Here is a 27146-nt window from a genome sequence, read left to right on the forward strand (position 1 = left end):
TTGTAACTTCTGCTGAGCTCTGCTAGCAAAGAGCCCTCTGAACTTGTGCTGTCTGTCCTTACCTACCCTTTGCTGCTGCACCCTGCCTGGCAGCAGTCCTTGGTGTCCTTAGTCTGCTCTACAGGGTATTTGTAAAAAGAGTATTTGTGCTGGAGTGTTCAGAACATCTGTTAGCCTGAAACAACAGCTGTGTGCAGCCACACAGTCCATACAAAGTCTCAGTCCTATACAATTTAGCATCTGGCAGAATTTCCTGATTCACAGAATCCCTCTTCCATACGGTCAGGCTGATGTGAGACTGGTGTGGCAGGGCTGGTCTTGTGAGCAACTCAGAGCAGAACTGAGTGACAGTGTGCTCCTATCACTGCAATCCGGGGCCCCAGGGGGAAAAATAGGAACAATGATTTTACTTTTTTATAGGGATGCAGAGAGACATCATCTCTAAAAGCACATATGCATGTGGGGGTGTCCTTTGCAATGGGAGCATACCCTTGCTACAAACATCCACCTGTAGCATCAAAATCCCAAGTAGGATACGCTTGATATTGAAGGCCAGGGAATTAATTACCACATCCCCTCCTTTTCATTCGGGCAGAATCCCTACCCATCTGGGAGGGGAAAATGGAAGATCATAAATAGATTCCTTTATTCTCTTGCTCTTTGCTCATGGACTAAAATCACAAAGAAGGGGACAGTCTTCTATTAATGGTGAGTGGGATCATTGAGCCAGCCTTCCTGCCCAATGGCAGGGATGGGTCAGCAACACCCACTAGAGTGCAAGGCCCATTCATTACCTCACACAGAGAGGCCAGGGCATGAAGCTCTGACAAACAGAGAATGAAAAGTGCTTGGCAGGAGCCAGGCTTCCTCCATGCTACCCAGGTCACATATGCCGGACACTTGCTGTGTAAAGACCTTTCTGGGGTCACAAAAAGGCACAGTTTTTATGGCCCATTCAGTACTTCTTCAGTGCTGAGACAGCTTGCAGGGAGGCCAGGCCACACTGAGCACAGCCACCCTCTCTCTGCTCTCTGCCTACTCCTTGTTTCCTCATGCCTTCCTCCCCATTGGGATGCATCTCACTCCCTTTGGCCCCTTATGCACTCTAATCTCACTCCCACAGCAGGATGTCTGCATGCTAGTTCCCCACTATGGGAACACAGATCAACAATCAGATATCCTTCCAAGAGCCCCCCTTCACGGATGCCTCCTGAGATCCCATGGGGACTATCTACTTGATTGAGGCACTCCTTCGCACATGTTTTTACCTCACCATGATTGCTCAGGAGCCAGAAACTTAGTGCCACCCACGTCTCTTGCATAAAGGAATAACAGTTCCCTTCGCTGTACTTCCCTCCTTGCTGTGTTTCTGATTATTTTGCCAGCTTAGGATGCCATTGTAAAGAAACCCCAGACAGCAAGAAGCATAAAGACATTCAGAAGTGAATGCCAAGCTCTGCTATTCTGTGAGCGTCTGGGGTGAGAGGGGAATTGTTCTTTCCTCATGAGTATGTCAGATGACCTAAGTTAAAAAACAAAGTGAAACAAAGAACAGGCAGAAAAGATTGCAGTATAAATAAATCAACAAATAAATGTATCCTGCCAGCCCAGAGTTTCTTGAGCAGGGGGCGGTTTGATTGCTCATGATTTTTTTCAGTCTATCAAATCCTTGATGCATTTTGAATGCTTGAAGCCTTGTTCCTCATGGCCTGAGCGAAGATGGTTGGTAAGGTGTGCTCAGAGAGGTTTCTGGGTCAGTCAGGAAATCTTCCTGCAAAAAGTCAGAGAGACATTTCTCCCCATGCACACATGGTACAAACGCTTGTGCTTTTAACCCAGTGCATCCTTCCTTTGGTCCTCATTTGCCACCTGCTTGTCTGTAGGCTGCCTTTACCCAGGCTATCCTATTTTATCAAGGGAAAGGAAAACCGTTCTAAATAATGCTGTATTTTCTCCCTGTTCTCAGGGCCAAACGTGCTATCAGAATTCAACTGGAAACTTGACAAGTGACATAGCAAATGTTGACATTTGTGTGCTCAAGATACATTTCCCGATGATGATCTCTTTTCTACATTTCTTGATGTTCACACAGGAGACGAGTTAAAGCTCAGCGTTCTTTTCCTAAGCACTTCTCACCCACCTCCACTCCAGAAAGGTGTCTTCCTCCCTGGAGGTTTAGAGAACAACTCTGTATTCATGAGTTGAGGCTACTAAAGTGCCTAACGGTGCTGCAGCAGGAACAAAGTTTTCAGGACCATTCATCTCTGCCCCTGCTTGCTGTTCCCACACTGGGACATGGAGGCATGGCCTCTGAGGTGCAGTACCTGCCAGGTCACCCTGAGTGGGAGACAAACTTCATCCAGAGGGCACCGGCCTGGGAACTGGGACAGCATCTTCCAACACAACCTGCAGTTAGGGCAGTTCAAGTTCTCAGCTGAGGCACTTCTGAACTCCTAAACCCAAAATGAGGGCTTCCAGCACAGCTGTTTCCCCAGTACCGAAAGCTGATCCATGCGTGTATCCGAGGGGGAGCCTCTCTCAGGCTAGCTTTGTTTTTAAGCTGTTCTCACTGAGAGCATACCTCAGACTGACAGATCCACATCTGTGCTTTTGCAACAACTCCTGTCCTTGAACCACAGCAGCTCACAGCTGCTGTCCTGAAGCTCAAGTTTCACAGTATGCCAAGAGGGATCTTCAGAGGCACCTGCACCCTTTGTGGATTTCAGCCTCTATGCTGGCACAGCAGGGATGGAGATCAAATCTAAGACGTTTTCTGTTTCATGAATGGTTAAAAGCACAGTGCCCACAAGGGAAGGGAGGCACGCCTCTCAGCCAGGGAATGGGAGCCAGTACACAGAGTCAAAGTGGAGAGCTGTATGATCACAGGGAGCATATCCACTCTCTCCCTGCTCATTGCCACCTTCTGGGCAGCAGGAGCTGATTGATGTGGCTACATGTGGGGGCATTTAGCATCCTCCAGTGGTAGAACAGGCAGGGTACACAGTTGTTGTGGTTGCCAGCAAGCTTCAGAACAATCACTGCCCGCTGCCTCTGTTAAAACAAACACAAAGTGAGGTAAGAAAGAGATAGAAATCTCAACATCATGTCCAGTAGATCAGGGCAGGAGAGGCGTTTCAAGGAGAGTTGTCTCCTGGCTCAGGTATACACTAGGCAGCATCACTAACCAGGTTTCTCAACCTTACAGCTGCAGGCTGGGGATACGGCCAAAATGCTGTTTGTTCTATTTGCACTGCAGAGTCCTAGCAGGGATGTTCTATTTATTAATTAGTAAAAGGTTTTGAAGGGTTTTTTTTTCCCCAGTGAAATCATTATCTCAACCTCTTTTTTTTTGTTGGCTTTTTTGTTTGTTTCTAAAGAAAGAAGATAAGATTTGAAGAACCCTGTTCAATCTGTCTAGAAGCTCTGAAATGGAGGTGAGTTTCTTTCCCTATTTCCAAAAATCTCAAGGCAGCAGGAGTCCTAAGTGAGCTCATCTCTCTCTGATGGCTGTAAACACATGATAGCAAAAAGAACAAGTAAGTTTTATAACGCCAGGCTTCAATGATAGTTTTCAAGGCTTTAGCAAAGAAAAGATAGAGAGCAAAATTAACCCCCACCTCCTGCTCTCAGAAGCCACAGTCTATTTTTCTATGGGGTCTGGTTTCAAAACAGTTTGCAAAGACGTATACTGGGAGAGGTTTTAGATCTCACCCAAGATCCTCAATCCCAACACATCCCAGATTGGCCCTAATGGTTCTCAGGGTGGAAAAATTAGAACTCTAGTTTAAGGAATAAAATTCTTTTTTAAAAAACATTCAGCACTCCTTTTTCATTTTGTTCTCATGAAAAGGCAAACTGTGCCACATGACTTATTTTCCCCTCTCTGTAGATCTGCTCTGATGGAGTATTCTCCCCATGACTCACAAATACTGCTATGGTTCAGCTAGACACAGCCAAGGGCGGTGGGAATGCTGGCAAAGAAGAAAGCAGGCTCCAGCTGGGACAAAATAACCACTATTTATGCAGTACCTGCTGAAGCCTGATCTTTGCAGTTTACATAATCAGCAGATCCCTTCACAATGCATCTGTGGCAACCCAGAGAGCAGGAACACATGCCAAGAAACAATGTATGTGGTCTAACTGGTGATTAATAGAGCACCAAAACCCACAAGCACCAAAGCCTGGCTCATATCCACAAGTGCTAAGGGGGAAAGGGTTTCTGAAGGGTCTAGGACTCACCTGGCCTGATCTGATCCTCAATGAGGACAAGCTCCCAGGAGAAAAAGACAGAAACGTTCTCCCCACTGCATCTAACAACAGAACATTCGCAGGGGATGAATTATACTTATTTTCTCAGCACTAGCTCATCTAGATTGTGTCTGTCAGGCTTCTGAAGCTCAGCAGCCTTGATAGTAAGAGCCTCCAAAATTCAGTATAACTGTCAGCAGAGGTGTCAATTTAAAATTTCACAGGGAGTGTGAGTGTGGAAGCTCATGATTTTGCTTGACTGCTCTCAGCTGCATCCACTAAGCTTCTCAAGGCAGCACATTTAATTTGGAGGTGTCTCCTGGAGTGGATGCTTCCTGCTCACCTGGGTCGAAGCAGCTGCCTCACAGGACAAATGATGGTGCAGGAATGGTTGTGGGCGTGTTCTCCACTGATGCAACTGGAAAAGCTCTTTTAAAATACACAGAGCTGACTGAGCGCAGGTTCTGGCTTGAAGATACAGGAGAGAATGGCTCTGGAAAAGGGTGTTGGTAAATGAGTGGCAGTGTCTCGAAGTCCTACACCAGTTAGTTCCCTTTCCCACAACAAATGACCTACAGAGAGCCATTCTCATGAGCATCTAGAGTAGGTGCTTGGCATTTCTTATGGAGGATGGCTGAGTGTTTGGCCATGGAGATGGGGTGAGGATGAAAGAGAGACACATAAATGCTGCATTCATTAAAACATCATATCTACTCTCTGTGCTTGTTATGAAGCAGTTACCCCCTCCTCTAGTGATCAGGCAAGAATTGGCAAGTAACCTCATCTGTCTGAGTGCTGTTAAACCTGCTCATCCTTTACAGAGTTAACTGGAGTCCTTATGAACTGAACTTAGACAATTGCAGCTTTAGTCTACAGCAGACCCAGTATGGCAATGGTAATATGAACCCATTACTGGTAATGGATCGCACAAAAGTAAGGTTAAGAGAGGTGCTGCTGCCTAAGCATAGGTCTAGCATGATTTTACATTTGCTAGGAAATTTGAGATTTTTATGAAAAACTAGCAGGTATGATAGAGTTTGTGCCCTACAGGAAGGTCAGGTAGGATGCCCCAGGGTTCCTGGGTGGCACCAGGTTCTGCATTTAGGCAGCTGACTCCCAGTCCAGGGATTGCTTTGCCCCTTGTATGGCTGTCACTTGGAAGATGACAGGTTAATGTGGAAATGCTGTATGCAGCTACAAACAATGCACACACCAGATTAGTGCAGAAATTGAAACATGCACAATTGTCCATAAAAAAGCAATCAGTTTTTCCTCCCCAGTACAGCTCAGATGAATACTGGGGTCAGGACTGAAAGCAGCCTTAGAATATCTTCCAAAGCAGGAGTAAATCATTCAGCATCCTCTATCTGGTTACAAGTAGAAATCGCTACAGAAAGAGCTTGGTCCTCCTTAGTTGGCAACTTTTATTCTTTTGGAACATTTGGGGTAGGAATCTGCCAACAGCAGACGTTAAGATCAGAAAGGATGACAGCTGATAGAGGAGGTCATGGCTCCTCTGAAGTCTGTCCATCATCACTTTCTAAGAACACATCACTGTACTCTTACATATTCCTACCATTACCTATGGAGGATGCTATAATCCCTCCTCCTACTGCTGAACTTTGGTCTGTGGACTATGTAGGCAATTTCAGTGCCTTCACTGTTTTCCCTCATCAGCAGATGTATTCCTAGCTCTGGTAATGCTGATAACGAGTTCCTCAAATCATCACAGTCTGCATAGGTTCCTGTTTTGAAATGGTCTCAGTGTCTCACCAACCCTTCCATGCAGCATCCACACCAAGGTAGTTCATGTGAGATAGAAGCTGAATGGGATAGATGGAGCATTGCAGAGGTGGTAAGGCTGATGGGGCAATGATCTCTTTCCATTCATTGCAGAATAATTTCCCATGAAAGGAAGTTTGAACCTGTCAGAAACTGGGGAGCAAGGAATGTGGCCTACCATTGCTGACGTAAACCATGAGATTCTTCTGTTGTTTTTCTCTCTGCCTGTATGCAAGCAAAGCTTCCGTGGAGACTGCATGGAGGCTTAAATGCACACAGAATGCAGACAGGCAGTAAAGATGAGGATCCACTTCTTGTGCAAAGGGTGACATGATAAGGGAGATATCAGGGCTACCGTATATGCAGTCTTGAAAGAAATAATAACAAAAATAAAGAAACATGTACAGACTATTTGCCTTGCCAAAACCAATAAAGACAAGGGTACTCACACTGGGGAGCTGTCTCTCTGCTTACACCTCCACCCTGGGGTCTGTAAATCCACGCTTGCCTTCGTTAACCAGAGTTGGCCTCTCAGTTCTTGTGTGCCAGACCAACACCTAAAGAGAACCAAATTCAGGGCTCAGATGTGTGAGAACAGAAATCAAGACAGGGTCTGGGGGAGGCTTTACAGGTGTATGAAACACTGACAGGTAATAGGGAGCATTCTGGACCAAAACCCTAGTCAACCTTCTCCTGGGTCTCCTAAGCATGAATTGCATGGAAGAGGCTCTTTATTAGAGTGCATGGCACTAGCTGTTCCTCAGCACTCCCTGAGCCTCTCATCTGCATAGCATTTGGCAGGCCATGCCTGTCTGGCACAGTTTGGAGCTGAGGTGTGCTGGCACAGAGCAGACACAGGGAAAGATGAATAGGGCATGGCAGGAGGCCATGAAAGCTGCCAGGATTTAGAAAGGGAGATATATTTTCCAGGTCTCTTGTCCTGCTCACCTTTGTGCAGTTGGCTGCTTTGGGCTCCAGCCCATCCATAGTCACTAAATCCTTCAGCAGACTGGTTTCCTGGTAGCCTCCTTTAACTCCCTCCAACTTGAAACTGGCTTGAGGCTTTTCCAAGATCAGCTTGATGCTGATGGCAAATCCAGCCATGTCAATAGCAAAGGGCCGATTAGGGTCAAAGACGGTTTTCCATCCCACCACCTTCCCAGCTGGGCTCAATTTTGGAGATTCGTACCGCAGCCCCCCAACAAACGCCACCGGCCAAACTGACACCCTCCTTGTGTAGCGCATCTGTGTGGCAGAAGGAAACAGTGCTGTGACAATGCAATTCTACGATGCTCTTCCCAGCCCATTAGTATGCCATCCTCTGTTTTCTTTGGCACCTGTACTTCCTTGTTGACTTCGTCTGCAATTGCATAGCTCTAGGCAGCACAGGCTGAAAGTGGCTCTGAGCAATCCAATCTGCTCATTGCAAGGAGTTGGACTAAATGACCTTTAAAGGTCCATCCATCTCAAATGGCTCTATGATTCTGTAAGAGGGAAAACCTGTGGTTTTCTGATTTCATCTGAACTTTTATCATTTTTTGTAAATAACTTCACTCACTCCACCCTCATTCAAGTAATCTCCCTCCCTGACCGATGCACCTTTGTCCTCCTTTACTGCAGCTTTCCCTCACCCTTGCCCTTCCATCCACAGCTACTTCTTAAAAGAGCAACTGAAATTACTGAAATTGCCATAAAAAAGACTTGGAAATAAATAAAAAAGGATGAGCTTAGCAGCCACCTAAAAAATTCTGAAAACTGGAAATGTGTTCTGAGGCATAACATGGTATTTTGACTGGCGTATAACAGCCTGGCTTAATTTGGTGACAAGGGAGTTTACTGAATAATCATTTTTGCAAGTTTGTGATAGACTTGGCATCTCACAAAAGCCAGATTTCCAACAAAAGTCTGGGCAAGCTTCTATGATCCCAGGGGCACAGCTCTGCTGTGGTGGCTGGAACTCAGGAGGACAGGAAAGGACAAAAAGTCTATTAGAAAGTCAGCAAACTGTTCTAGTACCCCCTACTCATCACACTCCCACCAGAGCACAGATTTATGCTTTGCCAGAAGTTTATCATTAGTGCTTATTTAAATCAAGTCAGCTCCCCCTGAGGAGAGGTACATATTCTGGGGTATATATACTCTGATCTCTATGGAAACAAACCTGGCAAAAGGAGGCTGCAGTTGGAACAATGTTATGTGAGCGGCTACTCACATCTGCAGCCTCCACCATGGCAGATGTACTCTTTGCTCTTTCAGCCCTTCAGAGGATGGCTACTGGGTCAGCATAACTGTGGGTTTGTAGGCTTATATCTGCCCTATACCCAGGTCCCACAGAGCGCCAGGGTAGAAGGGCTCCAGGCAGCTTGCCACAGCTCATACCTCCCAGTTAATGACTAAAGTCCACATGGTAGCCCTGTCTTAAAGGTCTTAGAGGCCTACAACCTACAGGTAGTTCCTGTCCTTAAGAGGCTTTTGCATTTGTATTGTTTTTTATGGCTCTTACCTCTTCAAACAGCTCCAGGCTGTAAGTGTTATCATCATCAGCAAAATACACTACCCCTTCTGGTGGTGCTGTGTTGCTGAAGCTGTCTCTCAGCCAGTGAAGCCCCAGGTTCCTCTGCAGTGTTCCCCGTGGAGTGTGGGATGGGATCCAGGACAGCCCCAGCTTCAGGCTCTTGGGCGTCTCCACATTGAGGTGGGTGAAATTGAGGCCTGCCTTCTCCAGCAGGTTGGACACTAGGTTGGTCCTCCGGGGTGAGTCCTCCACCACCACCCAGTGCAGGTTCTGTACATGCAGGAAGGTGTTGGCCAGCCGGGTCAGCTCAGCTTTTTGCACTGGCCGAGTGTAGGTAGGGGTGATAACGAATATGGTCGGCAGGGTGTCTGACCATGGGGGAGGCCTGGAATACACATAATTCTGGATGACTTTAGGCGTCACCCCTATGCTCTGCTGCTGGCGAATGCATGACGGGAAGCCTTCTTCTCTCAGTGTAGAAGTACCATTGAGGAGAGCTTTAGAGGTCACGTTCTCATCTGTGTCTTCTGAGACAAAGGAAGGAAGGAAGAAGAAAGACATTAGAGAATTGAGCGCTGCAGAGCTGCCTCCTCTCCAGGGGGATGCTGAGGACCTATCTTTCTGAACTCAGTGCTCAGCACATTTCTCTCTCTAAAGCTAAGCTAAGGAGCATGTTTAACATACTCTTAGGAAAAAATTGGGTGTGTACTGCAGGCAAGTTTGTTCCCATGAGAGTGAGTCTTCTATGGAGGGCTCACGCCAACAATCGTCACAACCACAAGCACATTGACAGCAGAGCTCTTGCACTTACTTCTCAGCAGGCTGAGGTAGCGGGTGGTTGGGTACTGGTGCCACAAGGTTAGGAGAAGAGCCCATGGCAAGACAATCAGGAGCGTAGTAAGAAGGTTTCGTCTCCTCAGCATGCTGCAGAGAGCTTCCAATACCCAGGCATCTCTCTACCTTTCAGAACAGAGGAAAGAGTAAGAACTCTGAATTATCAGTAATAAAAAAAACACTAGGAGAGTTAAGTCTACAGGCCAAGTAACAGACAATGTTCAGTTTGCTTGGAGGGAAGCATGATAAATGTTGGGTTCAGATCCAGGAAAGTATTCATCTAAGTTTAGATTCACAAAGAGCCCCATTAAAGTTACAGGCCTAAACCATCATCCAATTGCCCTGGCCAATTCCTGTGCTACTGAACAGTAGTTATTTATCTGTTTATGTTGCTGTAAAGCACCTCCTGCAGCCCCACAGCGAACCCACTGTCCTTGACTTAGAGTTCACCTTGCAGAATCTGAGACCAGAAAGGACTGTTACTTGCTCCCTTTCCAGGGGGAATATTCATTCCTGAGCTTAGAGGTGAGCATTTAATATGCTTGTCTCGTAGGCTTTTTAAAAGCTACGTGCAAGACTTGCATTCTTGCATAAGCAAGTGGGCAGAAACAGAAAATGTCAAGATGTCCAGCACCTCCTTCAGACCTGCAGTTTTATTTCATCCTCCTTATACAAATGCATTGCTACAATCAGAGATGCACATTACAGCATGCTAAGTTTTGCCTCAGTCATTTCACAGTGCTGGTGATGCTTGCTGCAAGTTTAATTATTTCACGTCCTTTTCTACCCCTGGTTTGCCATATTTGGTCACTACAGAATTTAGATTAAATTACAGACTTCAGAATAATTTCTTTCTTAGTATTTCTGTAATGCACGTGACTAAGAGATCTGGGGAATCGAAACAGTTAACATTTGTTTTCAAAGCTACTTCTATAAAGTGAGAAAAACTAAAGGAAAATAAAGAGAAATTAAGGACAAAAATATCAGGAATAAGTAACAAGAGGTGGCTTATTTATAGATGGCCCGAGCTATAGTAGCCCTGTGCTTGATTCTTGAGCACTTTCTGTTCCCTCTAAGTCAATAAGACTAATAAGAAGTCAGTCTGCCTGGAAATGAGATCTGTGGCTGCTTGAGGTAGGCATGCCTTCAACAAAATACCCAACATTCATGATTAGTTTGAAAAATACAGACTGAATTACTTCTGCAAGCTATTTGTTCAGGGATGTAACTCAATATTGTGTAAAGTCAGGAGATGATGAGGGCCCAGTCCTGGTTCTCCTGTTTGCAAGAGCCTTAACAGCTTGTGTATGGTCATAAGAGCATGAGATCCCACGGATGATTTCTGGAAGGCCAGCATCAAATGTGCTCACTTAGTGCATATGGTGCCTTCTGTATGGCTCTGGCACAGCCAGGAAGGAACATTCTCCTCCAACTTCTAGCTTCTGCTTTAGTCTCTCTTATCAGTACAAAATCTCCCACACACCAGAAACCAAAGCAGTGTTTCAGAAAGAGGGATCCACTTCTACTGCTGCAAAACAGTGGGAGAACTGAATAGCACAGAGCTGCCATCTGAAGACTTTTTGTTTTCTCTCTAAACATGTTGCCTGATGTTTGATTGAGATATGCTATTGCTAGATTTTCTTCCTCTGTCCTTATTGGTAACATCTGTAATCATTTTCCTCTAGGACTCCTTTCTAATGCCAAGTACTCCTCCTGGTGGACTTCCTCACTAAGAGGCTGAAGGGAGTATAAAACTTCCATCTGTCTCCTGCAGAGAGATTTCTTTTGAGAAACTGCAGCCACACACCCTGGGAACTGGAGAGCTACTGTATGGCACAGCCCACCAGGCCCTCTTGCTCTCCTAGGCCAAACGCAGTTTGAGGGAGAAGGGCTATGGCATCATGTTCATACAAAGCAAGGGAAGGAGGTTCAAAAGGATTGGCTTTAAATTCCAGTTCCGTAGTGGGCTTTCAAGGTGTACTGAGGGCCAGTTATCTAAAACCAAACTCTTCTAAGAGATACAGCACATGGAATTCAAAGGAAATTCCCTGCCCTGCATCTAGGCTCAGCCTAGGGGAAGGACTGTGCTTAGACAACTGCGTGAGAAGAAACACAGCCACCAGTGATAATCCTTAATGCCCCTTACTGTGCATTCAGGGAACACTGTGCTGGTTCGTCATCTATTTTCAAGCTATGGAAAGCAGATTGGGGTGCGCAAAAGTGCCACCAAAGAAATCGAGGCCCTAACAGACAAGGAGGGCTCTGCACTATCTCAGAATGGCAGCAGATGTGTTAGGTCCACCCTGGCTCCTCACTTCCTCTGGGATGCCTACAATTACAGATGGCCCTGCATTAGATCATGCAGCCACCATTTCTTCCCTTTGATAAAAGGCCTTAATTAAATAGGCACAGTTTCTGTGCAGCTCAGGTCACTCCTGGAGGGAAGAAGAGGAGGCAGCTGTGACAGCTGTGTTGCCAAGAGAGCACAGAGGAGCGCAGACTCCCTTTCTAGTTCTTTCCCCTCCTCCTCACATCCAGCCCCTTTCATGCTTCCCAAATGCTGCAAACAAGCAGAGATGCTGCCTGTGTGTGCAATTCCCCTGGTGCTCTTATTTATTTCTACGTGCACCTTCTCTCAATTGCTTTTCTGCAACATGCAGTGCTGAAGAAGTTAAGCCTCACACAAAGCACCAGATCCCTTGTGAACCTCACAGGGGAGTCTGACTTTAATCGCGTTTTCAGAAAAATCCACCTTGGGATATGATATTTTCTCTTTAAGATCTTATCTCCTCTCCCCTCCTGCTGCCCCCTGCATCCATCATGCTTATGCTCTTTTGTTCCTTTATATATTTTTCATCTTCCTTTTCTAAGTCTTTAAGAGTTTTTCTTCTTCCCTGTTTCCAGGACTACAAGAATGCCCTGCCTACTGATACTTTTAGCTTTTGCCTTCTCTTCATCCCCACACAAAAATCTTTTGCATTTGTTTGCCCCACGTGGAATATTTCCCTCAAAGTGTCCATTAAAGCATCAGCCCATCCTCTTGAAAACACAGCATCAAAACCCAGCCACATGCCAATGCCTCTGGGTAGCTTACTGATGGCCCCAGTGGGGCTTCTGGAGGTTTACTGCACATATTTTTACCTACATTTTATAATTAAAAACAAAGTCCCCTAAGTGGCTCAGATTAATTGCATGCCTGGCTGGCAGGCATTACCCTGTGTTTTCTTGGCACAACCAGCTACTTTCCTTCTGCCTTTAAACCCATTCAGAGCAGATCCCATTAAATGAGGCTCAAGATCACAAGAAAAATCTGTGATCACCTAAACCAATCTCCAGCAATCATCTCGTAATTCCCGGCTTTAAGCTGTAGAGGGCAGGGACTGTCTCTTAATGCGCTCGCACAGTCTTGCACTGATCCCAACAGGAGCCTTCGGATGTGCCTGCAGTACGAGTATTATTGATTGTACTCTCCTGTTGACTCTTCTCCTCCCTTGCTATTTCCCCCATCCTGCCTATTCCCCGTTCTCCTCCCTCTTCTTTTTTAACTAGTGTCTCCTGCAGCCCTTGTTTGTGTTACACACCTGTAATAACGTTAGCTGGATGTTTGATGGATGCCTTCAATATTCTGCCTGTAGCCTTCTTGAGCTGTTTTCCAATTACACATCTCTCTACTTAATTTCATCCATCAATCTTTTGTTCTCCGATAAAAATAAACACATACACACAGAGCACAAAGTGAGCATGATAGGGACAAAATGTTTCTGGTGCTACTCTTGGCTCATGCTATTTTCTCAGATTTCTCAATTCCTGAGACACAACAGCATCCAATCTCTGTTTAAGCCCATGTGCTGACGTAGGTGGAATTAATCTGAAAGGACTGGGAAAAGAGTAAAGAGAGAAGCACACAGAAGAGCCCAGCCCTAGTTCAGATTCCCCAGCCTGGTGTGAAGAGCATGATCTGGCTGAGACTCGAAGCATCACACATGACCAGTCCCTCTGTCTGTTAGTATCACACAGAGCTTGGGAACTCTGAGATTTCAGTTTTGCTCCCTGCCTGCCTGATTCTGCATGAGAATTACACCCTTCAAAGAGTTCTCTGCCCAAGAAAGATGATTTCTGGTTCAGAGTAGCCAGTCTGCATGACCTGGGTTTGCAGCCCCTGAATGCAAGACCAGCCCCAGTCCCAGGACTATCTGGCTGCAGTGTGAGACACAGGCTCTACACTATTTTCCAAAAGAGACAAACTTTACAGCTCCAACTGTCCCTAGGAACATCCAGCCAATGAGCCTAGAGCCTTTTTTAGGCAAGCACCCAAAGCAAACTAGCTGCAACTGTTTGCAGCCCTTCCTGCATATCCCAGGAGAAATGAACAGAAAAGGATGGGGATGTGGGGAGCAGAGAGGGGCAGAACTGGAGCAGAGCTGCCTGCAGGGTACAGATGTCTCCTCATTTCATGAGCCAAAACTGTCAACGGGGTTTTGAGTTTGTTTTGCCTGCGTTTTGCTGCCTCTCCCCATCAGCCCCTAGCCACCTTGAGGAAGTCCATGCAGATTTCATGAGTTCCCTAACTCCCGGTGTGGGAGATGTGATGCTGAAGGCAGAGCGGGGAGCTTTCAATTATTAATGAGAACGACCTCTCTTTAAACAAGGAATGCATAATTCATGGCAGAGCCGGTATTTGTGGTGATCAGCAATGGCTCTGTCTGTGCTTTACTGAAATCCACAGGAAGCTGCTGTCCCCTCTCCCGCAGTCCCTCGGGTCCATGAGAGCCTTCAGCTAAAACTTCAGTACTGCTTAAAATCGCGACAAGCAAGGATGCTGCACTGGGCAGCCTCCTGCCTGTTATAGATGAGCTCAATAAAGTGGGAGGATGGATCCAGGGAAGCACGGAGGTGGGTGAAATGGGTTATTGCTCTGGGATAAGCAGGGGTAATTACTGCACAAGCACAGCCACCACAGGACATTTCTCAGCAGTGGGATTCCAGCCCTGAAACAGGTCTGCAGGCACGGCATCGATGCTGGGCAGAAAGAACAGATCTGAAGGACAGCATCTATGGGCTCACACCAGCAGCATTTCTTGTGGAAACATGGGGAGAAGGAAGGTTTGGCTTCTGCTCAGGAAGTGGTGTTTTTTTCCCCTAACCTTCACTGGAACTGCATGACTAAAAAGCAAAGAAGAGACAAAACCAAAGGAGAGACAAACCCCAGAGAACTGCAAGTAACTCTCCAACACAGGGAAGGATGGCCAGGTCCTTTCTCAAGACAGGATGACCAAAGCTACCAGCAGCTGTGGGATTTCGAGCTTGAGCTCATCTCTCAGCATGCAGGCTCATGCAGGGACAACTTCCCAGGGAAAGTGAGTCACTCCTGGTGAAACAGCAGCCCTTCTCAAGCCCCCACATTTTCCTCAGATACAGCACAAAGCTTTGTCATGCCCTTGCCAATTCCAATCTCCTTGCTATATGGGACTGCTGTTAATTCAGCCCAGAAGCCGGACTCATACCTGGGGAACATAATGTGTATCCCCCTTTCCCTCCACTGCCTGCATGAATCCAAATCAAGCATCTCCCTCCTGCCCTGGAGCCATCAGATCTGCAGACAGTGCAGTTCCTCAGGGCACAGAGCACACTGCCCTTGTCCCTTATCCTAGGGCTTGTCTCTAAGCCAAGCGGTCATGCTTTATATCGGCTTTTGTTCCAAATTTAAGAAAAGCAGAAAGCAACAACATCAAAATAGAAACACTGGGGAAGATAATTAAATCTGCTGGAGAGGTCCCATGGGAGCCAAGATGTTGGAGACAGCTCAGTCTGTTGTCCCCAGGTAGATGAAGGGTATCCAGGCACTATCTGGGCTATCAGCAGGAAAGGAGATAACCCAGTTCTGATATAGACTAGACCTTGAACTTGTCTGCTAAGCTCAGCTATGCAGGGAGCCTTAAAATGCCTAAGAAAGGAGGTCTAAAACAGGTTATTTTTAATCAGTCTGGACCCAAATGTCCTTCACAACCAATCCTTACAACCCTCAGCTGCCTTCCCCGAGTGTCAGCGAGGGAAATCAACCCAATTCTGATTTCCCTGTGTCTATAGAGCTTGTTCCTAAGCAGAACCATAATCCAGGGGTGCCAGAAATACCCAGGGAAAGATTGGCAGCTAGGGTCCAAACAGAAGCAGGAAGACCAGATGTCTCCTGGGGAAGCCAGCTCCCTCCCGAGAGACCTATCTGCATGGAGTTATCCTTTCCTGAAAGGAGCTTGTGTATTTACACTGCGACTTCTCTCTCCTGCTGCCAAGCACTGGCAGAACTGAGCTCTTTTTTAGACACCAATGACTGTCATAGAAAAACAATTTCCAATGTATTGGCGTCATTTATACCAATACCTACATTATCAAAAAAAAAAAAAAAAAGAGAGAGAGAAAAAGGAAAAAAAGAAAAAACTTTCTTTTTCCAATGAGGCAAAATAATTCTAGGGGAGTAAAACCAATAGTGAATTGTTTGAAAGTGTGCATTTCATCCAGAGCTTTCCCTACTGCGTTAACAACTGATGCCTGTTTGGCAGGAGTGGGAGCTGTCATTTTACAGGTTTCTTACAAAAGCAGAAAGGCAAAACCCATGATGTTTGCTTTCAGAGCTTTTTCAAAGATGGAAAGGAATTATTTTTTTCAGAGAAAAGGGCATATTTGAAAGATAATTACATTTCACAGGTGCTTGTTTGGGGAGAAAAAAAAAAATATCGCCTTAATCACAAGCTCCTTGTAAGGATAGGGGGCCCAAAGGCCAGCACAGTTCCTCTGGTAGCAGCCAGGATGCAGACGGGCTTTGATCTTAGCTGTGTGTCAATACGACATCAAACGTGGACCTCCAGAGGAACGCACAATCACTAATGAATGCTCTCAATTGATTTAGACAGCTCGTTTTCCCCCTGCTTTCAAAGGTAACGTCAAAATGCTCTTCCCTGCCGGACTTCCCAGTTGCTCCCAGGTAGGGCAAAGGAAACCGGAGGAGAAGCTGCTCTGGCTGAAGTTGTACTGCAAATGAGTGGAACAGCCTTTGTGCCATTTAAAACACACTGGAGATGGAGACTGCTGTCTTCCTCAAACTGGTTGGAATACTGACATTTTCGTGAGGAAGGAAGTGCCGAGTTGGGCTGAAGATCGGGGTTTCTCTGTTCCTGCATGATTTTCCCTTTCCCTTGCAGCCTTTTTTTCTCCAAGCTGAACAAGTCCAGCTCCCTTCCCTATGAATACAGGCTGAGGGAGCTGGGCTTGTTCAGCCTGAAGAAAAGAAGGCTGCAGGGTGACCTCATTGCAGTCTTTCAGTACCTAAAGGGAGCCTATAAACAGGAGGGGGGTCAACTCTTTTAAAGGGTAGATAACAGCAGGATGAGGGGAAATGGTTTTAAGGTGGGGGAGGGAAGATTTAGGTGGGATGTCAGGGGGAAGCTCTTTATTATGAGAGTGGTGAGGTGCTGGAACAGGCTGCCCAGAGAAGTTGTGGGTGCCTCATCATTGTAGATGTTCACGATTGGATGGATGGGGTCCTGGGCAGCCTGGTCAAGCATTAAATGGGGAGGTTGGTGGCCCTGCATGTTGCAGGGGGGTTAGGGATTCATGATCCTTGAGGTCCCTTCCAAACTGGGCCATTCTGTGTGATTCTGTGATTCATTTTAATGCTTGTATGTGTGCACCCTGAAGAATCAGCAGCTTTCCTTTGTGCTTAGAAACAACTGCAGGCAGATGATGTGCGCAGTGCACCTGCAGCAATCCCCCTGTTTTTATTTGGGATTGCTGGCTGGATTACACAACCAATGAAATCATCATGAAAACAGTGTACTGCTGGGCTGGTCACCCTGTAGATCACAGAATCATAATCACAGAATGGCTTGGGTCGGAAGGGACCTTAAAGCCCCTTCAGTTCCAACCCCCTGCCATGATCAAGGCTGCCACCCATCAGAGCAGGCTGCTGAGGGCCCCGTCTAGCTTGGTGCTGAATGCTTCCAGGGATGGGGCATCCACAACCAATTTGTTCCAGTGCTTCATCACCCTTTCAGTAAAGGATTTCTTCCTAACATCTAATCTAAATCTCCCTTCTTTTAGCTTAAAACCACTCCCCCTTGCCCCATCGCCATCAGACTATGTAAAAAGTCAGTCTCCTTCCTATTTGTAAGCTCCCTTCAGATACTGGAAGGCTTCAATGAGGTCTCCCCTGAGCCTTCTCCAAGCTAAACAAGCTCAGTTCTCTCAACCTTTCTTCATGGGAGAGGTGCTCCAACCCTCTGATCACCTTTGTGACCCTCCTCTGTACCCACTCCAACAGCTCCACATCTTTCTTACGCTGGGGCCCCAGACCTAGATGCATTACACAAAATGGAGACTCATGAGAGCAGAGAGAGACAATCTCCCTGCTGGAGGGACTTCCCTCTCCCTGCTGGCTACCCTTCTTTTGATGCAACACAGGATACAGTTGGCCATCCGGGTCAGTGCTGGCTCACATCAAGCTTCTTGTCCACCAGAACCCCAAGTCTCTTCCCACAGGATAATATGGAATGGATGCAAACCACCACTCATGCATTACCGCCAGAACATGTGGGCACTGTTGAAGTTAGGGGTGGAACAAGAACAGGGCTTTGGTCTTCTTGATGGACATTTCTGCTATTGTGGCTCTCTGAGCCATGTGAAATATGCCAGCTCCACAACTAGCAGAGATGGCCCAAAATGCTAATTTTGGTATTTTCCTCCAAATAAATCTTCAGCAGTCATTAGATCTGCCACTTGCTGTGTGGTATCCAAGTGTTGTGCCAATGCTTTTAAAAACAAATGGAGAATGAAGAAATAAAGTGGTACCTAGAGAATTCTTTTGCAATAGATATACGTTATGGTCCACTGCTTGTTTTGTACTTTAAATGTCACAGCTGATCTGTACAGCTTGGGTTCGATTAAACGAAAGACCAGGATGAAAAATCGAGAGAAAGTTGCAGTGTTTGTTCTCTACCTTTTGTGGGTGAAAAAAAAAGGAAGAAAGGGAGTGAAGGGAAGAAGTGGCACAAAGGTGATTGCTGGCATCCTGCTGAGGTGTTCTGCTGTCTTTCACTGTCCTAACAGAGGGGCTATTGCCACTGGTCCGTAATTGGGTGCCAGGACATATGAGATCAAGGGATCCATATGTGTATACTTTCTACTTTGGTGAATGCCAGCGGAGCAGTCAGGACAACAGTCAAAATATCTAAATTATGCACCAGCTGCCAGAAAGTCACCTCATGTCTTGATGTAAAGAAGTTTTTCTTTGTGCAAAGCATGTGGAAAAGCAGCTAAGCAGTGGATGCACGCTGATGAGCAGATGGAGCTGAGGAACAGCAAAAGCCAAATACTCCTATCTGACAGAAATCCAATCCTTCCAGAAAAAAAAAAAAAAAAAAAAAGGTGCAGGTTTTGGTTTATGTTTTCCCATGTTGTGCATCAATGAAACGAAAGAGATGAGTCTGTTGGGAAGGCAAAGAAGGCTACTATGGAACTGAGGAATGACAATCTCACAGCACAAGAGACAAACTCTGCTCTCTCTTAGAGCACACAGGGCTTGCGCTCTCTCCATGTTGTGCTCCTCACAAGTTTAAGCAACCTGGTTTGGAGGTGATGTCTGCATGCTATCTCCAAACCTTCTCTTGGGAGGGAGGTCAGCCTATGCTATATGTACCTCTGAGTTTATCTGTGCACCTGTATGCTTCAGGCCTGGATGCAATGAGAGGCTGGCACTACCCTCTGAGATGGTAAGTTGTTTGCTCTTCCTGTCCCTTCAACTTGGAGCTCGATTTTGCACAAATACCAGCAAGAAAACATTAGGAAGTGCCTCTCCTCAGCTCTTACATCTCTACACTTGGATGCTGGTGAAACGCCCTCCTTCCCATCTCCCTTCTACATGGGGTACCAGCTGGCCTTGGGCAGAAAATCTGAGAAGCAGATACTGGCCAGCGGGGAGAGGTGAACTTGGCATTTTTGGAGCCCTTCTTGGAGCTCACTTCAAAGGCAGATCAGGCTGCCCTGAAACATCAGGCCAGATAAAAAGCAGCCTTTCACTGACAGAAGTGGGCTGCTGCTGTAAGTCTCAGAGGTGGAGTCGAATCTCTCTGCGGGTGAATCTGCCTCTCTTTGTGGAGGAGGAGGAACTGCCCTCTAGTTATCTAAAAGCTTGCTGAGCGTTGGGTCAGTGAGCAGGCTCCCTGTGGAGAGTGGTGCTGCTAGCTACGGCACTGCACCACCAGAAACTGGATCTCCAGACGCTCAGGAATGGCTTAGAACAGGGGTGCCAACTATCTTTGCTGGACTATACACTTCTGCTCCCAGAGCGCACTTCTGGTTGCTTTTCACAATTGCCTTCCTCAACTGGATCTGACTGGAGAACAGTCTTTTCTCCCTGCAGTGAAGAGACTTCACTCCAGCTTACTAAATCTCTCCCCACAGAGGGATGCTGGGTGTTACCCAAACTGAGCCAACCCAAGAAACTGGCCTCCCGGTTCTGCTGCTGTAACTAATTTCTAGGCCACGTGTATTTGTCATCTGATGCTTAGGTCAGGACCCATGCTGGGCTCAGGAGAGAACTAGCTAGTATCAGATTTTAGCTGTCTGCTAAGTGGTGTGCACAAGGGAGTACAAAAGAGCAGAAATCACATCTAGAGACTATTCTGCACCAGTGCTTAACAGCTACAGGGCTTGGTTTGGCTCCTAGAGAGCTACAATCCCAGTGTGGCTTGGCTTGCTGGGCTGTGAACAAAACTTGCTGATGGCAGCTTATCTAATGCTGAATGGGATCCCCTGAGTAGACATCAGCAGGAGGGTTACGGGGGTCCTCTGCAGCATTCCCAGAAGAGGCTTTTGGTGGGATGCTACCCTTGTCTAGTAGGGTAACATTGTAACTGGGGATACTGGTCCTCACACGTGAGTAGTAAGGAATTTGTTATCAAAATGGGGGACAAGAGAAGAGAGTGCCACCCCTTTTCGAGGTCTACTTTTAGGACCAACTTTTAACTACCTTTTCCCGAAGAGTCCTTGGGGGTAGCCTATATTCCCACAGACCCATAGAAGTCTTCTCAGTGCAGAGGTCAGCAGTGATGAACAGATCCTAATGAAGCAACTTTAATGAAGCCCTGTGCCTTCTCTTCTAATAGGTCTGCTGATGCGTATCAAGTAAGAAGAGATTTGTGTTTTCTTTAATGGTCCAGGAATTCTATTCTAACATAAAAGCTAGAAATGTCACTTTTGCTGTAAAGGAAAGGGGAACAGGCACACATGCCTGGAGGAGGAAGAAAACTTGCTGTGGGCCCTGGAACAGAAGGATTTGCCAACTTGCCTTTGATGCTGCCCAGCCCAGACCCGTGATCCAGCTTGGCTAGGCTTGTATTTGACTTCAGCAGATGCTGTTTATGGGCTTTGTGGAGGTGCACTGGGATAATCAGGATTTGTTTTCTGTTTGCTTGCTAATTTGAGACCCTGCTGTGAGATTTGGATGTTTCCGAGGATTCTATATTAGCCTTAATGATTAAAAAATTATTTCAATGCTTAGTGAAGAAGATGCATGATCTATCATTGCAGCCGCTTAGCAACGGGACTCATTAGGACATGTATTAGTGCAGAAAGATAGCCTTGCCCCCATGTCCTCTTGGAATGACTATCCGCTCATCTAAGCAAGATAAAGGTCTTTGCTGGCCTCCTCCGAAGCCAGAGGATAAAGCACTCAACTGTGAAACAAGATTTCTCAGTTCTTTGTGTAGCATCTTCAGCTATGTGCATGTATGTGGTTCTGAGCAAATCATTTCACCAGCTTCAGTGCCTCAGTTTCCCCACAGGTAAGATAAGCACAACAACATTTAAGTACATTGGAAAAACGATTTTCAAGTGCCAAAGGTCATTACAAACAGAGCAAAGCAAAGCAAAGCAAAACAAAACAAACAAAACAAACACACAAAAAAAACCCTTGAAGTGAATGAAAAGTGTTTAAGCCCTTAGGGCTGCAGCTTATACTGACCACACAGTATCTGTAGTGCTCCTTCCTGACATGTAATGTGGTTAGCTAATTGCAGGGAGAACAAAGATATTCTCCTAGCCTCTCAACACCTGACAGTAGCCAACTAGAGGTGTTACAATCTTGTTATCTGGCTCAAAAAAGAAAACAATTTTAGGCAAAGCTTGGCAAGTTTTTTTTCTGGTCATTCTTCAAGGAGCAAAGAGGGCCTGGGGCTGTAAGCTCACAGGAACACTGGTAAAAGTTCTCTTTGAGAGGAGTATTTGGTACTTTTTATCTCTAGTCTTTCACTGATACTCTGAGGCTGCTCCACACTCCTTATGAGGAGGGAGAAGTGGGTATAAAAGGAGTCACTTTGGTCCAAGGTGTAACAGCTGAGATGCTCTTGGGCTTGTGGTTGGGCCACTGAACTTTATACCTGACAGCAAGCAAGAGGCACGGTCAGAGCATTAGAGCCCTCTCTGAGAAGATTGCCTATTTTGCTTTTTTGTGTGTGTGTGATCCTGCTTTAAAGTTGCAGGAATGTGGCAGCACAGCACTGGCGCTCTGATTTGTTAATTCCATCTCATCCCACCAGCCCATCAAACAAAAGCATCTGTGTTTGTTCACGAGGAGCACATGAAGGGCCTCATTCATGTCCGAGGTGGAGAGGGAAGCTGGCAGATCGAGGCAAGCCATCGGTGCCTCCTTTCTTTTCACCTTTGTGTGGGTTTGGGCTGGGGGAAGGGTGCTGGGAGGTGGAAGGCAGCAGGAGGGAGAAAGTGAAGGTCACCCTCATGGTCTCCATTGGCTGCTTGGCTGGGCAAAATGGTGGCAGGAGGGGCCCAAATAGCGCACAAAGCCTCTCAGTAAGGCCTGCATCCCCACAGTGCAAGGAGGACTGGATGGTTGGGTCCATTGCTGGTGGTTGGATCCATTGCTGCCACTTGGGCTCAGCCAGCATTAGCGGCAGCCTTTACACAGGCTCACCCTCATGAACAGCACTGCTGTTGCTGTGGTCACAGCTGGGCCGTCAGGGAGCCAAGTAGTCACTCCTGCAGGGAGCCCAGCACTGCTGCCTATTGCACACTACGGACATAAGCAGAGAACAATACATTATATACAACAGCCATAGGAGAAATAGTCCCTTACCACTTTTTACAGCATGCTTTCAGTATGAGGAAGGATCAGTGTGAGAGGAATATTAACTGTCCTACTCTATGGGCCATTGAGGGGGAGAGAAACCAGCAACCTCTGCTTGTGCTGTGCCAGGATAGTCTGTGCCACTCCAATTGATAGGTGCCAGGGGAGATCTGTCCTGCAGGGAGCACCTTGCTTAGACCACTTCTCTACCCCTGCCCTTATAGACAGCATCTTCCGGAGTCAGGCTGCAGCACTGCACTGAGAGCATCACTGCAGGGCATGCAGGGTCTGTGAGCTGCTGCCTGCTCCTTGGCTTTTCTTCCAAGCCCTCCCACACCAGGATTGCCTGGGAGCGATCCTGCTTTGCTAGCAAAACGTGGTTCCCATGTGCCTTGTACTCCCACACGCAAACCCATCGTGAACTTGCAGAATGAAACAATGCTGCTGCTCTACAGCTGTGTAACCAGGGCAGAGATTGTTTGACTGCTAACCCCATCCAAGTAATCTCAGTGCTCCGCTTGGCAAGAGGCAGGCTGAACAGGGAATAAATGTCCACGTTTTCCTTGCCAAGGGGTAACATCCAAAGAAGAGGACAACACAGTTTTCTTTTGTAATGCAGCATTACTCATAAACTGGCACTGCACAAAGTTGCCAGGCTGCTGGCAGCTTCTTAAAAGCAACAGCAGCAGCAGGGGAAGCGGCAGCGTGAGCACCGCTGGACCAGCTCACGTCTCATCAAAACTTAACCTGAACCCACTCCAGTTGATGAAAAACAAACCTACTAAGAGCTAAGTGTCAACATGCAGGCAGGAAAACATGTATTTTTTGCTTCTGCATAGAAATGAAAATAGGAAATGCTCTGGTAATCTTCGCTCAAGCATGTCCATCTCCTCTTGTCCTTTGTCTCTCATTGATCAGTGTTGTCTGTTTCAGAAGGCACAAGAAATCCTATGCCATACAACTGTGAGAGGTTGAAGCCTGAAGATTTAGATCTATTTCAGACGGACTGTCCTACCCGATGATGAATGATCTATTATCCATCCAAATGTCTCTTCCTGAATCCTATACCCAGCATCTGCAGCACCTTGCAAAGTTCCGTATGTCACTATGCACTGCAAGGGAAAACATATTTACCACCAAAATGCTACCTTTTGCATTTTCCTGACTGCAAGGAAGGACTTCCTCCTCCAAAAAAAAAAAAAAAAAAAAAAAAAGTAATGTAGAAAAGAAAACATTCTTCCTGTTTGACAGAGACAAGTGCTTTGTTTTTCACCCCGGCGTCCCTCCTCATTTTCCTCCCTGAGCTAACTGGCCCCATCTTGAGGCATATCTCTGTGCGCATAAGGCACTTGCAGGAATACATGCCCAGAGCAGAGACAAATGGCAAGCAAAAGCTGGGGCTACAAATCCCAGCTCTGTGTCACAGCCCTGGGAAATCATCCCTCCTAGGTAAAGTTAGTTCACATTTTATAAACTTGAGGAATTTGCAGAGTGCACTGCTTTTATCTCAGGGAGAAGGCTTTCAGCCCCCCGTGCTGCATGGCGGAGGAAGCAAACAAGGCGGCCGATTGAACGCATAGGAACACGGGCAAAGCAGATGAATGTGAGCTCTTAAGGGAAGACCTCTGGGAGCACTAATGTCACTTGAGAGGGAGCTGGAAGAGACTTCTCAGTGCTCTTAATTACGAGCCTGCACAGCTTAAAGCAGCGTGAAAGGATAAAGGAGCGAGTTCTTTATGAAGTCACCGACCACAGGTTGGAGAGCAATTTGGAGGCACATCACAGCCTGGAGAGATGGGTTGGGACTGAGAAGAGGGTGATGTTAGCCAGAGGTCTTCTCTGCATGCCATATTTCATATTCTGTTACACCAGCAGCAGGTTTTAAACCGCAGTCCCGTTAGGCTGAGCTCTGCTTCTCACAGAGGCAGCCCTCCGATCCAATCTAACCTGGGGCTGTCTTGGTTCTGATGCTATCAGGTTGCTGTAAAGACGGGGTGGTCATACTGGCAAGCAGCTCTGCATGTAGTCAAAGGAGTGCTCTCCATCACGTGTGCAGAGCACCTGGAGGTCTCCAGATAGGGAGCTGTGGGCTAAGCCTTACGCTGATCACCAGAGAGGCCAGGAACACTCAGGGCAGAGGGATGTGAGACTTTGCCAGGGCCCTGCAGTTGTGTTGGACCTGGTTTCCAGTCTGGTCTATTAGCACCTTGTTAGATTTCCTCTTTTCTAAGGAACAGTTAAGTTTGAGGAGGAAGGGGACAAGTATCATCTTTCCTGCGTGCATACTGCAGAATAATGACAGAGCTTTCCCAGGGCAATTCTGCATGCTCAGTAAAGGGCATCTTTGGAGCCTATCAAATCCATCCTCCCTCACAGGCACAGGAAGGCTCGCAGCTCTCTGTTCCTCTCCAGCAGGGATGTGCAGGGTAGTGACCTTCATCAGGGACTGTGTTGGAAAAGAGGAAAGGAAAGCAGCCTGGGGGAAGGCTGGAGTGAATCCACTCCTAATCGGCACAGCTTTGCTCTCAAGCACTGAGGACAGACAGATTCTGGGGTCTGCCTCCAGCATGGCACAGGCAAAGAAAAAGGGTGCTGGGTACAGGGGAGGCACAGCCTCGAGCTGTCCAGTGCTGCCTCAGATGCTCTGCTGGGAAGATGCCACAGAACAGCACTATGTGCTGGTCATAGAGATGTTCCCAGCCCACAAAAAGCATGTGAATTTAAGGGCTGTATGCTCTAGAAGTATTCTTTCTTGCATACATTTAGCTACACTACTGCTCTGTACAGCTCCCTAGGCAACAGTCTTCCTAAATGACACTGTAACAAAACCCAAAGGTGCTGGAGCTTCGCGCATTGAAAACCCTTCCCATTTGAGCAGGAGTCCCCAGTCCAGCTGCTTTGCTTTCTATCCCATGTCTTATGTTCCTTGCAAGTCAGGCTGAGACCCTTCCCTGCGGCAGTGACTGCATCTCAAGTGCACTCCCTGACAGCTGCTTGGACCACTGTGGAACTGCAAGGTTGCCTGAATGGTTTATCAATTATTACAATTATTATTACTATTACACCGTGCATCCCTCCAGCTGATGGCTTTCAGGAAATGATGGAGCCAGTCCCGCAGAGAGCTGTCCTGGTCCCACACTGTGCTGCAGGGCAGAGTGGGAAGGGGCTGGGTAGCAGACAGCTGTGATATGGGCTGTCACACACAGCCCCTGCCTGGCAACCTCTTTGCCACCTCAGCCTCGCCCCCAGCACTCACAGCAAGCCGTCTCACTGCAGAGCAATGGCAGCCTCCCTGCTGCTGGAATCCCATCCTGCTGCTTTGTGCAGCCACCTCCCAACTCCTTATGTGGTCCCCATTCCCAGCTTTGCCCATCTGTCCCCCACAGGGACAGATGGCACCAACCTCACCTTTCATTTTTTCCACCAGATGAGATTTGAAGCCCAACTCAGGCAGGTGACCAGAGTAGCATGCACCCTGCTGTACTCCCTGCATAGATGCCCTGTGCACGGAAGCCTCCTCTGCACACAGGATGCCAAAAGCACCTGCAGAGGCTGCATCATTTGCGCTCCACTACTTGCTGGTGGGGCTATGAGAGCTCCAAGTTGCAGCATGGCACTGACTGCCGGGCACTGCTGCTGTGCTAGGGATGCTGGTATTGACCTGAGCCCCGCATCTCTTATCCCAAATGTGAATGGGAACTGCCCGTGCAGGCCTGCCAGAGGAGGTGCAGGGGGACCAGCTACTTCTCCTCACACCTGCTGGCTGAGGAGGGCTGCCTTTCCTCTCCCCGGAGCTGGACCGACAGGAGAATGTGGGAATAAAAACCCACTTTCCAACTCACCCGGCAGCACCCACTCCAACTCTGTGCTCCGCAGAACCCGTCAGCGCATCCCCCGGCAGACACCCCTGCTATCCCGGCCCCAAATCCCGCTTGAAGGCTCGGCGGAAGGAAGCAGAGAGGCTCCCCAGCCTCACCACCACCGCCGCTGCCGGTGCGCCGCTCGCTCCCATGGAGAATAGCCCCGGTTCCTCCAGAGGATGCCCGAGGGAGGCGGGCGGCTGCGGGGACGCAACCCCTCGGAGGACCCCGACGCTCCCGGGACCGCAAGGTCACCCCCGCTCCCCGGCGCTGCCCGCAGCCCCGCGGCGGGCGCTCACCTGGCGGTGGCGGTGGCGGGGAAGCGGCGCGGTACCGGAATGCCGCCGGCGAGCATCTCCCGCCGCCGGGCGAAGGAGCTGCGTCCGTCCGTCCGTCCGCCTGTCCGTCCGTCCGTCCGTCCTGCCGCCGCGGCGGGCAGCGCGCCGGGACCGGCCCGACGGCGGCGGCGACGGATCTGCCGGGGCCGCCCTCCGACGGCGGCGACAGTAGCGGTGCGGTTACGCGCGGCGCGGAGCCGATTTAAGGCCACCCCGGCAGGGCGGGAGGGGCGGACGAGCGGGGCGGCCCGCCGGCGGCTGCAGCATCCCGCCGCGCCACCTTAAGCGCGGAGCGGGGGACAGGGAGAGCGCGGAGGGGGCGGCGAGAGCGGCGCCGCGCGGCGGGAGCGGAGGGAGTCGGCGGCGGGAGAGCCGCGAGCGGCCCCGCTGCGGAGCGGGCTGCTATAAGGAGGAGCCTCGGTGCGAGCTTTGCGCCG

The 27146-nt window shown here is 48.0% G+C and overlaps 1 protein-coding gene across 6 annotated transcripts; it reads right to left on the reverse strand.

The window, feature by feature from the left end:
• LOC116242363 (galactosylgalactosylxylosylprotein 3-beta-glucuronosyltransferase 1-like) lies at positions 1–26889 on the reverse strand. 6 transcript variants are annotated; one of them, XR_016471164.1, is made up of 8 exons: positions 26671–26888; positions 9357–9505; positions 8534–9072; positions 6979–7275; positions 6480–6587; positions 6209–6397; positions 4592–4741; positions 1–3051 (listed from the first exon to the last, which is right to left on the reverse strand). XR_016471164.1 is itself a non-coding variant. In XM_090150448.1 (6 exons), exons 2-5 carry the CDS (start codon positions 9466–9468, stop codon positions 6501–6503), a joined length of 1032 nt encoding a protein of 343 aa, XP_090006574.1. In that variant the 5' UTR covers positions 9469–9505; positions 26671–26889; the 3' UTR covers positions 1–3051; positions 6480–6500. The 6 variants fall into 6 exon arrangements, 3 of the variants coding, with proteins under 3 accessions (XP_090006574.1, XP_090006559.1, XP_090006563.1); XR_016471165.1 differs by lacking the exons at positions 4592–4741; positions 6209–6397 and adding an exon at positions 4240–4310; XR_016471163.1 differs by lacking the exon at positions 6209–6397.
• Between the last annotated feature and the right edge of the window lie 257 nt (positions 26890–27146).

This window comes from Phasianus colchicus, chromosome 1 (assembly GCF_987193195.1).
Source record: "Phasianus colchicus chromosome 1, bPhaCol1.hap1.1, whole genome shotgun sequence".
In the NCBI taxonomy this organism is placed as follows: Eukaryota; Metazoa; Chordata; class Aves; order Galliformes; family Phasianidae; genus Phasianus; species Phasianus colchicus.

Excerpts from the sequence above, each read along its gene's own strand:
- LOC116242363 (XM_090150433.1), bottom strand. The coding sequence starts at position 9,468 with ATGCTGAGGAGACGAAACCTTCTTACTACGCTCCTGATTGTCTTGCCA. Across the intron at positions 7,276-8,533 it reads GCCTGGAGCTGTTTGAAGAG|ATGCGCTACACAAGGAGGGT; the intron begins GTAAGAGCCATA and ends TCTGCCACACAG. Across the intron at positions 6,588-6,978 it reads AAGCAGCCAACTGCACAAAG|GTGTTGGTCTGGCACACAAG; the intron begins GTGAGCAGGACA and ends GGTTCTCTTTAG.